The sequence below is a fragment of the Botryllus schlosseri genome, chromosome 16 (genome assembly GCF_051294905.1).
Source record: "Botryllus schlosseri isolate E-star chromosome 16, Bs_hap1, whole genome shotgun sequence".
Lineage (NCBI taxonomy): Eukaryota > Metazoa > Chordata > Ascidiacea > Stolidobranchia > Styelidae > Botryllus > Botryllus schlosseri.
Genome location: NC_137251.1, coordinates 477,060 through 493,120, shown reverse-complemented (window position 1 = coordinate 493,120; position 16,061 = coordinate 477,060). Strand labels below are relative to the sequence as shown.

Genomic DNA, 16,061 nt, shown 5'->3' with positions numbered 1-16,061 from the left:
CAAACTGTACATAGTAATAAGTAAGTCACATAATATTATGAAGTAGAAATAGAGGAAAACTACTTGATTACTTCAGAACAGTGGAAGTACCTTTTTGCTGACCACTGCTTATTTCATGTAAAACTATTTCTTTTGTCGTAACATGCCCGTTAGAGATCACAGTGTTGTACTCGCGTAAAGTCTTGAGAAACCTGCTTGCAAAGCTGTGTGACCAGCTATTTTGTCTTGATGTATTTAGATGGTCATGCGATTTTCAGTTTGGCGCGGCGAAGGACATTTCAATAACATCAGCTCATACACTATCACCGAAAAGAGTGTGTATTCACACCCTGAGGTTCGAAAAGGGTGCGATAGGCCTATACCAAAACAACTATATATCGCAGTCATCATACGTGGCTATTTGCATGCATAATTTGGATTAATATGTACTCGATTTATCCCGCGGTATAAGTCTGAGTTCGGTTCACGTTTCGTGTGGGTTGGGTGTATATTCACACCCGTATATCAAGAGTGGTACACGAGTGGAAATACACGGCAAATTCGCCTTCTCGAAAATTTGGGTCCCCTGCCATTTCCGCGTTTTCCAAATATTTTCCGTGAGGCAAGGTTGAGCGTCTATAATGGTCAGTGATCGAATGTTTCGCCCTTGGATACTTGATAAGTTCAGTATTAAACCATTACGACAGTCTTCTGCTGTTCGTGAGGCCAAATTCTCCTTGTAGTAGGGTCACCAGACGTCCTCTTAAGAGGATTTGTCCTCTTTTTGACATTTCTGAAAGTGTCCTCTGAGGACGCCCAAATGTCCTCTTTTTTGAAAATTTGGTTATATATAGAATATGTTAAACTTCAAGTGAGATATCGGAAATCAGTAACCTACTCAAGTAACGTTCCGATGGGTCTTTTGGGAGTTGAGCCTGAAAGTTGACCTCTTTTTTAGTCAACCAACTGAAAATTCAATGAAAGTTTGTGTTTGATATGGACTCGAGTCGGAAAAATGACTTTTTCAGTCGACCAACTACAAACCCATAATAAATTTACCAATTTTTCTGGATTTTAGTCCGATATTGTAAGTCTGGAAATTCTTAAAAAAGTGTCCTCCCATTTTCAAATTCCCAAAATATGGTAACCCTCCATTATAGAGGCTACTGGATAAGTTCAGTCTCCCGCAGTTTCTAGATATTTTCCACGAGGTCATCAGGTTGAACGTCCATAATGGTAATTGATCGATTTTTTTGCTATCGACCATAATTAGCTACCGAGCGAGATAGTGTCACACGGTGAAACGTCCGGCTTGGCGAACACTCTTTTTTTTACATTTTGACAAAGTTTGCCCGTAGGTAATAGGCTACTTCGAGTTAAATGGGCATCGGAAGTTTATAGTAAAATGGAGTCGTAAACTACACCTTGCGCAATCGTTTGACAAAATATTACACTGACTGAGTGACTGTACCTTGGTCCGCCGTTTATAGTTCGTCCCTCAGCGAACGGCCTACAATCTGCAATGCAAATTACAGTTTGGGATCCCCAGGGGCGGGAAGATATGTCCTGCAGGCTAGGATAACTACATAATTTTCAGATTTTCCTAATTATATTACAATTAGGATTATAGTTACACCGTTTTTAGCAGAGGTGGTATAGTAGCCTAGTCCTTGGCTTTATGCTATTCAAGTAGAAGTAGCAAAGCTAAAATATACTCATACGTTTCCAAATAAGCGAATCATACCTCATCGCAGGATGCAAATGATAGCGGCTCTTGCAACTTTTGGTTACCCCACAGCTCTATTTCATATAATGTCATGGAACTGTGCCTTCCGCCAACAAAGCCCCGTAGTTGAGGCGAAAAGCAATACGGAGTTGTCAAGTATTGAGTCACGTGTACATGTTTGATGCGGGTGTGATCAGACTAGTTGACTTTCACGGTCGTATAAATCATTCCTATCTGATACCGAATACTGTGCAGTGTGCATGCATGTTTTCTGTACCGCCATCATTGCCGTCTGTTCTTTTATGTATTTTGGTTGGATGAAACTACTTACAAAATGTTTTCACACCTTCGTTTTATACTTTTATACTAACTGTAACTTTTTTTACAGCCAGACTGTTTAGAGTCAAGTGTACCTGTTTGATGCTGGTGTGATCAGACTAGATGACCCTCACGGTCTTATCGATCATTCCTATCTAATACCGAATACTGTGCATGCATATTTTCTGTACCACCACCACTGCCGTGTGTTATGTATTTTGGTTTGATGAAAAATAAAGACTCTCTCTCTCTCTCTCTTTCACTTATTGAAGTAACTAGGATAGGGTTGCCATACGTCCGGAATTTCCCGGACATGTCCGGAATTTCACTGTTAAAACTGCGTCCGGGAGGAATTTCTAAAGTATGCCTAAATGTCCGGAATTTTGAAGGCTTGAAGTAAGCTCATATCTTTTTTTTCGTAAATCAACCTAAACAAGACTATTTTTGGGCAGATTTTTGTTACATGAAATTTTTCTTCGCGCTGCGCGCGATTTAGTATCATAAATATTGGTTTTAAGATGGGGACTAGCGCCCTCGCAAAAACTGCGATCAAAAAATAAATAAAAAATAACATTGATTTACAAAAAGAAGTCTAATTGTAATCGCAATTACAAGATAGCGGTATTCATAGAGTCGTCGTTTTAGGTCGTTTGGATGCTTTATTCAAAGATGTTGGTTCTAAACCTGGGGGTAGTTTGCCTTTATTCTGGGGTTCGCGAAGATGTTGAACGTAATTAGCTTCCAAAATTGGCTGTGAGTAAGTCTGGGCAAATGTGCCGACCTTTAATTAGTAATCAGCTCATCAAATTTTGAGCTGGGCCACGGCACATTTTCAAATTGGAAATAGATTCGCGACCATAAAAGGTTGGAAAACACCGGATGTGCGGTGTTTATATAGCTCAGTGGTGAAGTGCACACCCGCATTAGGCTGATAAATAATGTTATCGGCGTGACATGACCAGAGGTGGTCAAAGTAGTCAAGAAAGCTACTCAAGTAGAAGTAGAAGTAGCGACGAAAAAATCTACTCAAGTACGAGTAGAAGTACTTCTTCCATAAGCAACCTAAATCTACTTGAAGTAGAAGTAGAATTGACTGACTTTAAAAGTACTCAAGTAAGTAAGTAGTTGTGAAAACGATCCGAATTTGTTCACATGGATTGTATAAAGGTACAAATTGAGCTATGCGAAAGGTGACGAGCTTGATTCACATTGACGCTTACCAGCAGGTGTCCAATTTTCGATAGCATAAGCATTCGTCCACATCATGGGATGATAATGATAGGATTGATATGGAAATGCGATACTTATCCTGTTTTGTCGAACAGCACGTTCTAGAAAATAGCATGGTATGGCGCCATCCCCCATATTATAAGGTCCGTAGTTTAGTCGAAGAGCAATACGGAGAAGTTGTATAGGATACGGTGTAAACACTTTGCGCAATTAGTAAACGTTAATAAAAAATGTGGTGGACCGTAAAATGCCATATTCTGTAGCTTTATTTCCGGAAATTAAAGGCATCAATACACTTGCTTTTATACTTCAACATGTATGTTATCCATACAAAACAACTGATATAAATTATAACTCAAAGTATATGATACTGGGAATTGGAAATAAAACATAAATACTAGTTCTAAAAGTGGGACACGTTTTTCACGCCTTTAGTCCAGAAAGTTTCAAAGGTGGTGGTATGCTGAAACAGCTCTAAAACTAACAAAAAATGTCAGAGTCCACTTTTCCAGGTTAGGAAGCGCCATGGACACCCTAGATTCCGATATGACAAGTAAATGCTAGATTGCGAAATATCAGTTTCAAACGTTATGATGAGCCATATATACTGCGATGAATTATTTCATATAGGCGAAGAGCGACAATGTGGTGTGAACTCAGGGATATCTATATATCTAGTTCTAGATATCCCTGTGTGAACTGAATCACACCAACCCGCTACCTAAATTATATTCATTGATACTTTCATGAAATGATACTGGCAACGACCATACCACTGCGTGCGAAGCGCGACGAAAATTCTGGGCTTTACTCAACTTTTATGGAAATAAAATGTTGGTACTCTATGAAAACAGCCCCGAAATTCCTCAGGCTATCTTTCTGATTGGAAGATTGAACTACGTCTACTTGACAAACTGAAAATAGCGAAAAGTAAGTAAGTAGATCACAAAACATTATGGAGTAGAAGTAGAAGTAGCAAAAATCAAATCTACTTGAGTAAGTACCAGAAGTAGAGGAAAACTACTTGAGTACTTCGAAAAAGTAGAAGTACTTCGTTACTGACCACCTCTGGACATGACACATGACTTAACGATGTACAATTACGCCCCTTGCATTTTCGAAGTCATCATCCTACATCAGCTCTATTCTACCGCTGACTCTGATTATGTGGAGGGAGAGAGCATTAAAATTATACAGTATTATATGGAAGAGCCAATATTATTGACACAATTCATTCAAATCATTTAACGACCAGACACATATAGTAAACCCCCAGAAGTTGCATCGAATACCCTACGATGGGCCCAAGATCAGTGTTTATTTGGGCGGGATGGGGCTGCAATATGTGGCTACGGCCCAGGTTAAAACATACAATGCACAACCACATACTCCTGAATCGGATCGCGACCACTTCTAGACGATAGACAAAGCGTTGCTGGTGTGACGTCATATTGATCGACAATGCGCTCACAGCTCATTTTGAAATCCGCTAGTGGGCGCTGAAGAGCGTCCGAAATTCGTGAATCAAAAATATGGTAACCCTAACATAGGATGGGACTCGCAAAACACTATTTCTATTGCATCATGTGATACAATGATAGCTTAGCAAATCGCAAATCTTTTGACAAATTTAGGGGTTTCGTGGGTCCTCCGCTTACAACGACAGCTTTGGGCCCTTTCCCACGTCCTTTACATTCGATTCTATGTATAGACTACCTTCATCTGGGCGTAACGCGATAAGATCGAGGAAACTTATAATAGTATATTGTGAAAAAGGACGAAAATTCATGTAGGCCCAGCTATATTAGCTGTTCTATTTTTGTTTGTTTAGTGGGCTATGAGCAGGCCGATTTATTACATCGCAATGCGATATTGCGATACATTACTTAAAACACCGCAGATTGGAGCCCTTATATCGCAAATATCGCACCCCATATAAACCCATCCACTCCTTCAAGAGTAAAATCGGAGATTCCAAAGTTAAACTCGTCTTTGCGGTAGTTGATGAAGGAGAAGTCTGGTTCCACACGAGATGTGGTGGGCATGGCCGTTGCTAAACCGGCAGCAAACTGACGTAAGGATGCAAAACGCTGTCCAGTGGTAGCCCACACCTTGTTGAAGGACGCACTGTGCCCCACCTTCAGCCACGAAGCCTTGAATCTGGGCTCCTTGGCAACGGCGTCGTGCAGCAGAAGGTGCTCATGCTCATCTGTGATCCTCTCGAGAAAGTTGTCATCGAAACTATGCTTGATGCGAGGCTTGTGCTTGTGCTCAACTGTAGAAGTCTCAATCAAGGCCATATGTGTGTGTGTGGCCAATTCATCAAATTCTTGACCATAGCAGTTTCGTTCAACCTTAATTTCCATAATTCCATTCAAAGCGACAAGATTCAAAACCGATACTGATCAAAGTACCGAATTCCTTTCTGCATTACTAGCAGATTACTACAGATTTTCGAAATTTTCCAAGGCTGACACATCCATGCACGTGATAAAGTCCTGTGCATTGACTGAATACGGTCCCACCTTGATCGCATTGCCAGGTGGTACAACTTCAGCAACGTCGTTCGGTTCGGTGATGGATTCGTCGTCGGTTACTCCACACCTCTGGAAGAGTTCATCTGCCAATCTTTCAATGTTGGACATCTGCTGTCACATTGTTGCCTTGCTGAGTTGTAACGCATCAAATATGATCATCATTGATGCCAAGAAATGATCCACGATTTGAAGAATGAGCGACCAGCAAAACATGAATACGATTTAATCACTCACCAGTTCACTATAATTAGGCTATAAACGAGTGTAGCATTGCATACCATGCCAGAGAAGGATTATAAGCGAAAGACTTCTGTTGTATGTAAGTTGATACATTCTCCCGATTTGCTGATAACCGTTTTGAAACCTTCGCCAAAGATTTCCACCGTACCGTGATACAGTGCGAGCACTTCGTACTGCCCATACTTGGTATTAGCGTCTTCTGTCGACGGAGGTACCTGATAACTTCAGTCAACGGTTTCATGAATGTTAATACACTACAATCGTCGAGATTAGTCACTGCCTTTTCTGTGACGAGGTCGAGCTGATGCGCAAGGCACCACAAACGATAAAACGCTTCCTTGCACAAAGAATCATTCCTTACGAGGATCGAGACTCGAGAGCCCTGTGTTATGCCGTGCCATATTTCCAGCAGCTCCATCCGTTGAAGAACCAATCAACTTCAGGCGCCAATCACAACACAAAGCGTCCATGAGGTTGATAAATTGATCAGTATAAACTTTCCTTTTGTGCAAGAGAGCAAACAAACAATGGTATGACAAGAAGATGGAACCCATTCGTGACTTCAGCGCTGCCTTCAAATCCAACAACCGAGAGGAATCGAATCCTCAAATCAAGGTGGGAGTCATGTGAAAGTGTGAAACCTTATTGTTCGACCCATCGCAACCAATGGAGAATGCCCACGAAGCTTTCATGATTTGAGACAGCGTCTGCAAACCAATCGCACATCCAATACGCGACATGTTCGAGGCTTCTCCCGGCTATATGGTGCCCACTTTCGCAGCAGCAGCAGCCAAATGTTCTCGATCAGATCGCACGACCCTTGCAACCAGACGAAAGCTCAACGTGAGTCTTCTGAAATGGATACTTGCGTTTAGGAGGCATGTTGAACCTGGTAAATATAAGGAATGACAAGTGCCAGGAGCTGCTCCGGGCCTAGGAAGCGCGCCCCACGGGCTGCCGTACGGCAGATTAATATATCGCACTTACGAGGCTTTATATATCTCATTGCGATATATTTAGCCAATTGCGATATATCAAATCGGCCTGGCTATGAGGGTGGCTAATATATTCGGATGCAGGTAAACTCGGACGAACGGTAAATATTCTGATCGAGCGCACTCGCACTGCTACTGAAATACCGATTGCGGCATCAGAAAGGCTAGTTAAACCTAATGCCTGGGTTGACTGTAGTTAGCGTCAAGGTAAGAGGTTGGATTGGCTTTCGTTACGGTTAGGACTTGGGATAAGAATATAAACCGTTCAGCATCAGCACCCATAGTCATTTACTGCCTACAACAATATACAAGATAATGTGTCAGCTTCGTCGGTCCCGTCAGGTTCGTTATTCCCGTTATACCTGCAGATAGCTGGTCGCACTAATATTGAATATTCACGGAACTATAATTATTCAGTAGCTGACATTGTATAGGTTTGGTGTCATGGTTCGTACCGTTCGTATACTGTATACTTGGAATGGTAAAGAATGTTAGGTTGCTTACGAACGTCTAGAGCAGTGGTTCCCAACCTTTTTCGATGGCAGGGCCAAATTTAGAATTTCAGAGTACGGCCGGGGCCGCACGAATACCAGGGCAATGAAAGGAACCCAAAATAGTCACCAAAATATGAAAATTGGCATTGTTCCGATCATTCGCTTGACGCCATTGGCCATTGTGTTGCCGCGCTCCCGTTGTTCAGAACAATCAACCTTTGCTGGCTATTTCGGAGTAGTTTTATTGCCCTGGCGAGATTTCAATTCGCATTTTTGGAATCAGTGCGACAATTGCTTTCGATAAACACCGACATATCAAATTATTCGAACGCTCGGGTCGCGAGCTATAGGACTACCAATTATGCTGCTTTTTGCCGGCTAAGCCGTACGCATCTCGACGAATTCAATCGTGAGTCACTTGTTGCACATCTATCCGTAAATTAGTTATCAATACCCAGGGCCGTAACAGCACTTCGTCAGCCCGCCCCCCCCCCAAAAAAAACGTTTCTCTTCGGCCCCCCATAGGGTGATAAACCGAACTTCGAAGCCCCCAGACCCCCTCAGGCTACATGGCTGTTGACCGCTATTTATCATCTAAATCGGGTGTCCGTTTTAGGCAGCTTCTCTCGACAAATCGCGCGAAGCGCGAAAAATTTCTATAATTCATGATTGAATTGGTCAATATAATCGGGAATTGCATATATATTGGTATCAATTTTTATCCTCTCTCTGCTCACGTAATCAGATTGACCGGTTGAGCCGAGTAAGTTGTGTTTGAAAAGGTAGGACCACTCAATATTAATTAAACATCTTCGGGCGTATACCCGTTGGCAGGAACGAAACAGCACTTCGTCAGGCCCCCCAAAACACTTAGGTCTTGAGCTCCCATAGGGTGATAAACAGACCCCCCGTGCCGTTGTTCACTTCTGCCACGAAATCAGGATCCCCGTTTAGTGAGCCAGCGTGAAGCGCGAAAATTTTCGATAATTCAAAATAAAATAGGTCAATAAGATCGGGAATTGCATATATATTGCTATCAATTACTTGTCCTCTCTGCTCACGTAATCAGATTTACCGGTAGAGCTGAGTGAGGTGTCTTGGAAACTGTAGGGCCCGTAAATAAAAATTAAACATATTCGGACGGGTGGACCCGTTGGTACGACTTCGTTACATGATGTTATTTGTTATTTCGTGACCTCCAAACTGCTATATCGAAAAATATAGAATCGCCCAAACGTACTAAACTAAAAGATGCACGCGATTTCAAATTGGTAGTTCTTCACTGGCATATAATTCTTCCCTGCGGGATGGTAGCCTATTTGTCTCGTGACGTTCAGATTGCCAAGACAGGAACATTCGGCGCCAGTCATTTAGGCGCCTATGGTCAATTATACCTGTATGTATTTTGAATATACATAACGAAGTTTTCGGTCAGCGTAAGGGCAGTCCTTTTCGGCCAAGGTTTTCTCGCTGCCGATCGTTCTGGCACACTTCTTGGAGTCGCATGTTACATGGCCTAAAACTTTTTATGTCTTCGTGCGTCGTGGCGCGGTAATGACCAACGCCGATATGCCCACTTCTATAAATCTTGCGCATTTTATCTTGGTCGAAGAGTACCCAATAATTTAGGGTTACCATACGTCGTCTTTTAAGAGGATTTGTCCTCTTTTTTGACTTTTTTGAAAGTGTCCTCGGAGGACGCCCTTTTGTCCTCTTTTTTGAGATTTTGTCCTCTTTTTTGAAAATTTAGGTCACATTTAGAGCAAAATGCGAGTGATATGCCGTAAATTAGCACAGAAGTGACGCTCCGGCGGGTATTTCGGAGTGAAAGACGGTGATTTGAGCTCTGAGCGAAAAGTTGACCTTTTTTTTTAGTCAACCACCTAGCAATGTGGAGAAAAAAACGGTATTTTGATCTCCACGCGGAAAGTTGACCTTTTTTTTTAGTTAACCGATCACAAAGTGGGAAAAATTCACCGATTTTTGAGAATTCTTCTCCGGTTTTGCAAGTCTCAAATTTCTGAAAATGTGTCCTCTTTTTAGATTTCCAAAATATGGTAAGCCTACAATTAGGGTACTTGGAAACTTGAAATCGCGCGCAGCGCAAAAATTCTTTGAAAAATTTGCATAAAATTTCATAAAATACTCTATAATATATGCTAATTCACCAAATAATTTCGGGCCCCCTTCGAACTCGCTCCCCCCACTTGGGGGGCTTGGCAGTCTTAGCAGTCTACTCACAACTTGCCTGCAATCCTAATTGAAAACTCCAGACTCCAAGCCAAGCAAGATTATTTTATAAATATAATTTTTTTCATAAATCGATTTCTCAATATTTTTGTGGGGGCCGCAAGAAGGCTAGCTGGGGGCCGCATGCGGCCCTCAGGGCCGCGGTTGGGAATCACTGGTCTAGAGCCATACTCAGTTAAGGTTAGACGCGGGATTATAGTAAACAAAAGACTTAGTAATTTTTTACACCGTTATATACGCAGCCACCTTTCTACTTTTCATTGTATCGGTGTCTTGTGATGTTTTGAAATGATGAAAATATTAATAAAACTGATTGAGACTGAAAACAGTGGTGGTTGTTTTCGGCGATAAGTTGCACGTGACAGAAGGGTTTCTTCCATCAAATACTTTACAATCGTCAGCTACTAGATTATTCGAAAAACTGTTGCATATCAACAAACAATTATGATGCCACAAAATTTTAAAATTCGAATAATCAAAGACTAATGCCTATGCCTAACAGATGACTTGGACTCAATCTACTGTTTTCAATTTCAAGTTATACAAGAACTCCTTACTCTGTTAGCGCGTAGCCTACTGTTACTGGGTTGCTGAATTTTGATCTATACAATAGTTTATTCCAATGCACACTCAAATGACAACACCGCATCTCCCGATGACTATGATATGCAAAATCTCTTGTCTTGATTGTGTTCTTCTGTGTGCCAATGTCGAGACCATTTCCTGTCTGGAATCAAGGAAGAACTTTATACCTAGTGTTCTTATGCACATCCTGGTGATATTCTACAAATGCACTGGCACTCAAGTTCATAGACCATACATTGCTGGCTTGCAGTACTTAGTTTAAGAACGTCCTTGCTTGTTGAAGGGAGCAATTAGGTTGTGGTGAAGATGGCATAATATTCTAAAAACAGGGTGGGGTTTTATATAGTCACTGGCATATTAGATTATCTTATTTCTGTTAATGAAAATTGGCAAAAATCCAGTTCTTTTGTGAAATGGTCATTTTTTTCTGGCCATATCTTGGTCATTGTTATGTTTGACACGATGTGACAAAAATGTCAATGAAACAGGTGTGAAAGAAAAAAAGATCAAATGATCTTTAATGTGATGTGTAACTAACACTATATTCCTTGTGGTCACATAAAGTGACGAGTGACCCTGTACCATTGAAAGGTACATGCCAGAATCAGAAAAATCATCAGAGTAGACTTGAGTACAAAGTAGGCCTACTGGAGTTTCAAAACGCGCAACTAGAACTATGGTACTCGCGTTTCCAAAAACTTGCAAAAGCAAGTACTGCTAACAGCTTTTGAAAATCTACTACTAGCCAACTAAAACGCAACTAAAAACAAACTAACACAGTACCAGTAATGCAAATTAATGAATTGCTCATTTCAATAGGACGTGGTTTCGACTTTGAAATGGGAAGGGTTTCGACCCCCAGAACCCACCCCAAGCTATACCACTGGTAGTAGTAGCAATGACAATGAGCTAGCAATGGCTGTGAAAACATCACAAAGCGGAAAACCGGTATCACGATTCACACCAAATGACGACGCGTTTTAATAGTTGTTCAACAAATAATTTTTTCAAACAGCAACTCTATAACTATGGTATTCACAAAATGTGGAACAAGAACTAAAACTACTCGAAAAACCGGTAGTTAATTGACAGTCATTTCAATAGATTGGTAGATTGTCAAAGTCTGTTTGCTGTATTTTGAAAGATTTGAGGTCTATTAAAGTGTTTTATTTGTAAAATCTTCTGTGACAATAAAATCTTGTTTCATCCGTTTTCAGATGTATATTTGTCTGATAGTATAGAATTTTAAAAGAATTCTGTTTTGAAATCTTTCGATACCATGGAGGGATGCCAGTGCCGCAATGGATTCACATAAAATGTATAAACTGTGACGTGAAAAATGGAAATAAATGTGACAGAAAACTATCACAAAATCCTTGGTCATCTCATAATCGCCGGTGAAGAAATTCTTGCTTCCCTGTGTCAAAGATTGTCTTCGGCCAGAATTCTAAGCAACGATGATCTGATTGAGATCAATTCAGTGATTTCTGTTAAAGAAAAGGTGAGATTTATAATATTGCGGTTAGTAGTAATAAAAAAATATACTATGGCATGGCCTACTATAGCCTACATCTGAAACTAAAAATAAAATGCTTTTGTTCAAATTTTGTTGGCTACCGCCCCAACCGCTAAAAGCGAATTATAATTTTTTTTCTCAAATTTTACTGGCACCTCAATAAAATTGTGGAGTTGTATAAAAAACGATACACAGCATGTATAGCCAAGCGAAGTTATTAGACTACAAAATTTAGGATTTGCGAAAAATAGTATTTACGCTGGTCACTGGAAAATTCTTTAATTAGAATTATACAACTAGGCCTACCTATCGTAAATCACCTAGGCCTACTAATATTTCAATCCGAAATTTTGAATTCAAATAATATGCTTCTACTGGTTGGAATTGAGCCAAATTTACAACGCATTGTTTTTCTAGACAAATCACTAATAGCTTCGCTTCTACAGGTTGGAATCGAGCGAACCTAACAACTTTATCGAATGACCAGCAAATTTTGAACAAAAAAGTTGTTTATGAAAAACCCTAATGTACAAAGTTGAGCTCGAAATTCGTCATCGCTTTAAAATTATGTTTGCAGGCAGAAATTGTTTTGAACTCCTTAGCGAGAGGTCAGCAAAGTTTTACGTTATGTCGGTATTTGGATGAAATCGCTCCTCATGTCACGAAGAGCCTGATGACTCAAGTATCTGGCAAAGGTGAGGAGATATCATCATTTACACCAGTTGTTGGAAACACTGCTATACGGTATCTTTAATCTGATATATTTCTGTGAAGACGTGTTTTGATTGACTACTTCTAGCTAAAGGATATTAAATGTCAAAATATCGTAATGAGCATTAGTGGTGACAATTATTGGTCTGAACTCTGAATATAAAAATATTATTTCTGAATGTGATCATTTTATGAAGACTTATTGGTACCAGCAACTCAAGACTTCAAGGTAGACAAAAACAACAAAATTTTCGAAATTATAATAGAATCCGAATTATAACTACAATCTTTTCCAAATTAGATTAGAATTAGAATTATAGCAACACAATTGTTTTTCACAGTTCTGCAGCATTTTCAGGTATACCAGAAATTAGATTCAAATTAAAATAAGAACATAAAAAATTTTACAAGCTAGATTAGAATTAGAATCATTGCTGAATTTTGTAAAGAAACACAACAAAAACCAAGTCCAGTACTATATCAAGTATGTTTCCATTCTCATAAATGTTTGTACACCGAGCTTAGATTGTGTCGCAAGATACAGTCATCCTGATGCATTTTCCGGAAAACCACAACTTAGAATTAAAATGAGAGTATAGAAATATTTCGCAAATTAAATCAGAATTAGATCACCAGTATTTCACTCTTATCAGTCGACAATTAAAATTATTTGGTTGCATAAGCTTGCCTAAAATATTTGAGTGAGCCCTGTTCATTTTTTTCATCCACAGTTTATCTTGGGATGGGTCTGAATATTTTTTTTTTACCAATTAACCGCCATCTTGCAATGGATTGTGTGTTGATTTGTTAAAAACTTGGTTTTGCGCCATGAGTAACGTTCGATGAAACGCAAATGATCTCACTAAAAAGCTCTTTTGATACGGTCAGCTGTATGTTACGAACCATTCGAGTGTCCTTGAATAAAGGATTGCAAACCCACTCAGAGTGAAGATAAGCACAGATTTCACGTCACTCGATTGTTGTTTCCTTCTATCTACCAGGAAAGTTTTGTTTCGGAATGCTTGTTTTACGGGCTGAAACATTGATGAGTAGTAGGCCATTAGCCAGAAATTTCCCGTTTCATTTCAACATCAATATAGTATTAAAATAAATCCCATTAGGCCGACAATAAAAACACTAGTGTCTTAAGAAGTACGGTAGGATAAACTATGAGGAAAACCAAAAATGATAAGCGAAATCAGACTTGAACAACTTGAACACTCGTAATGTAAAGAAGAACAGAATAGCATTCTAGATTTTTAGAATTTTTTAAAAGTATGCAGGAGTCCCAAGTAGAAACACACTAATTCCAGACCAAAAAGAGTAAAAGTGGGTCAGGCCAGTTTTGCATCTGAAAGCTTGCTTTATGTACCGGTAGTAGAATCAATCTGCAATGAACTCGTCACTGCTACTGAAACAATGTCTCTTTCAAGACAACTTTCATTGAAATGTACTTTTCTGAAAGATCGCCTCAATTCTAAAACCATTCACATTATCACTTTGTCCGAGTGAGATCGTGTTGCTGTATTCACAAAACCGCTTTCAGTAAATTGATACGGGGCCAAGAAGAGAGACATTGATAGGTCTAAATGGCGGGGTGATTTTGTTTTTATTGTCAAAACCAGGTCATAATTTTGATATCACTTCGTGTTTCTCCTAGTAGTTTTGAAATACAAATCCCAGCAGAATTTGGAGGGCGTCGCTAATTATAACCTAGTTGTTAGTAGTTGTTTCGAATCACGCGGGTCCTGGATTTTGCTCAACCCCAGTAGTTATGAGAATTTGGTATCGCTATTATGAATTGAGGAGGTCAAAAGGTAACGGTTGATATTTTACCCCTTGGTATCTGCTCGAGCAACGTTCATTAATCTTTAGCAAACACATTGGTCAAATAATTCTCCACCATGTCGGGCTTCTGTTGTTTGTTGAAAGGCCTATTCTCATGACATGCATGACGGTGTCGTTGTTTTATCACCTGCCCTGTGACATGCTGGCTGGTTATTTTCCCGACCACAATTCTGATAACAAAACCTGTTGTCGCAAATAATCAACATGACAAAAGCGTAGCTGTGAATATGTAGGTTTCAATTAGCCTAACTGGTGCCACTTCCTAGTAGATCTTTGCGGAGCTTCCTGGAGGTGCAGAACTTCAGTACACAGTTTAATAATAGAATGATATTGAAATGAACCCGAATATCATTGGCTGACACTCGTCATCATGGGTAATCGTCAGCAACTAGTAGAGAATTGGAAGGAAATTTGTATGTCAACAACTGTATCACGAAATATGGTACGGTAGTGAATTTTTGTTTTCTTTTGAATGAAACACATGCTGCATTCAGTATATGATTTGATTCCCTTAAACTCTGCCTTATTAAAGTGTTCGAGAACTGAAAAGATATTGTAATGCCTTGCTTAGTCTATAATGTGGCCTAGTCTACTGATCATGATTTGTGCTTCTATACCGATAATTCTAGTTGTCTAATCAGTTTAATTGGTGCAAACGCTGGTAATTCTAATCTATAATTTGTGCAATGTTTCTATGCTCTCATTTTAATTCTTGATGTGATTTCTGGTTTTCCTGTGCATGATACAGGAGGACTGTAACTTGCAAACGAGCCATGTTTGGTGCACAGTCATTTTCCATTCTCATGGTTATAAAAATCAACTCTGGTTTGATACGAAGTGATTTTTAATGGATTTCTTTCCATGTCGGAATTCAATTCATTTTCCAAGTTTTAGCTAATCCAGTAATTCCAATTGGAATCTAATTTGAAAAAACTGTGTTGTTATCATTCTAATTGGAATCTAATTTGGAATGCCAGTAGCTGTAAATTCTCTAGTTGTCTGACACTGCACTAGCGTACATATTACAGAGGGGGATCGAGTGATCTGGATGTCAATTTCATTATCATCCGCAAATTGTTGTGCCATGACTCGGAGCACCAGCCATTTAATTATCTTGTCACAATCGGGGAAACAGTTCCGCTTTCAAGTGTGATTAATCCTTTGTTGCAAACACTCGTTTGTTGTCAGGCAATTTTTGAACGAGCCTGAATTGTTGTATGTTAACGTGACGTCACGCGTGAAGGGCACTTGGCTCTTAATATCGTCTGAGCGCGATGGCTCAGCTGCACGGCGCTTTGTAGTCGATGAGCAGGTTGGTGTCAGCGACGTGTGTTATTCTAGCAGCTGTTTTTTCGCGAGTGCCAGGTAGACATTGTCATCAATCGCTTCCACGGTTGTAACCAAGTCCCGAGTCCATTTGACTTTTGTCATTTTTAGTCAAGTCTGGGACCAAGTCCAGGAGCAAAGAAAGGGTGAAGTCCTGAGTAACAGTGTTGAGACGCGAGTCTTGAGTCCAAGTCATAGTGTTCAGAGGGTTGTTTTTCCCCATTCCCGGGATTCACTGATCGAATTTGTTAGGTTGCCTACGCTGCACACCAAATTTGTCTCGATACCTATTGGTAGATATGTGAA

The 16,061-nt window shown here is 40.0% G+C and overlaps 1 protein-coding gene across 1 annotated transcript in view; it reads left to right on the top strand.

The window, feature by feature from the left end:
• Positions 1–16,061, top strand: part of LOC145458499 (uncharacterized) — a 178,619-nt gene that overhangs the window by 137,914 nt on the left and 24,644 nt on the right. Inside the window, exons 2-3 of the mRNA XM_080336876.1 lie at positions 11,572–11,855; positions 12,448–12,565. Of these exons, the coding sequence (XP_080193002.1) occupies positions 11,694–11,855; positions 12,448–12,565 (280 nt within the window). The 5' untranslated portion in view covers positions 11,572–11,693. The remainder of the gene's footprint in view (positions 1–11,571; positions 11,856–12,447; positions 12,566–16,061) is intronic.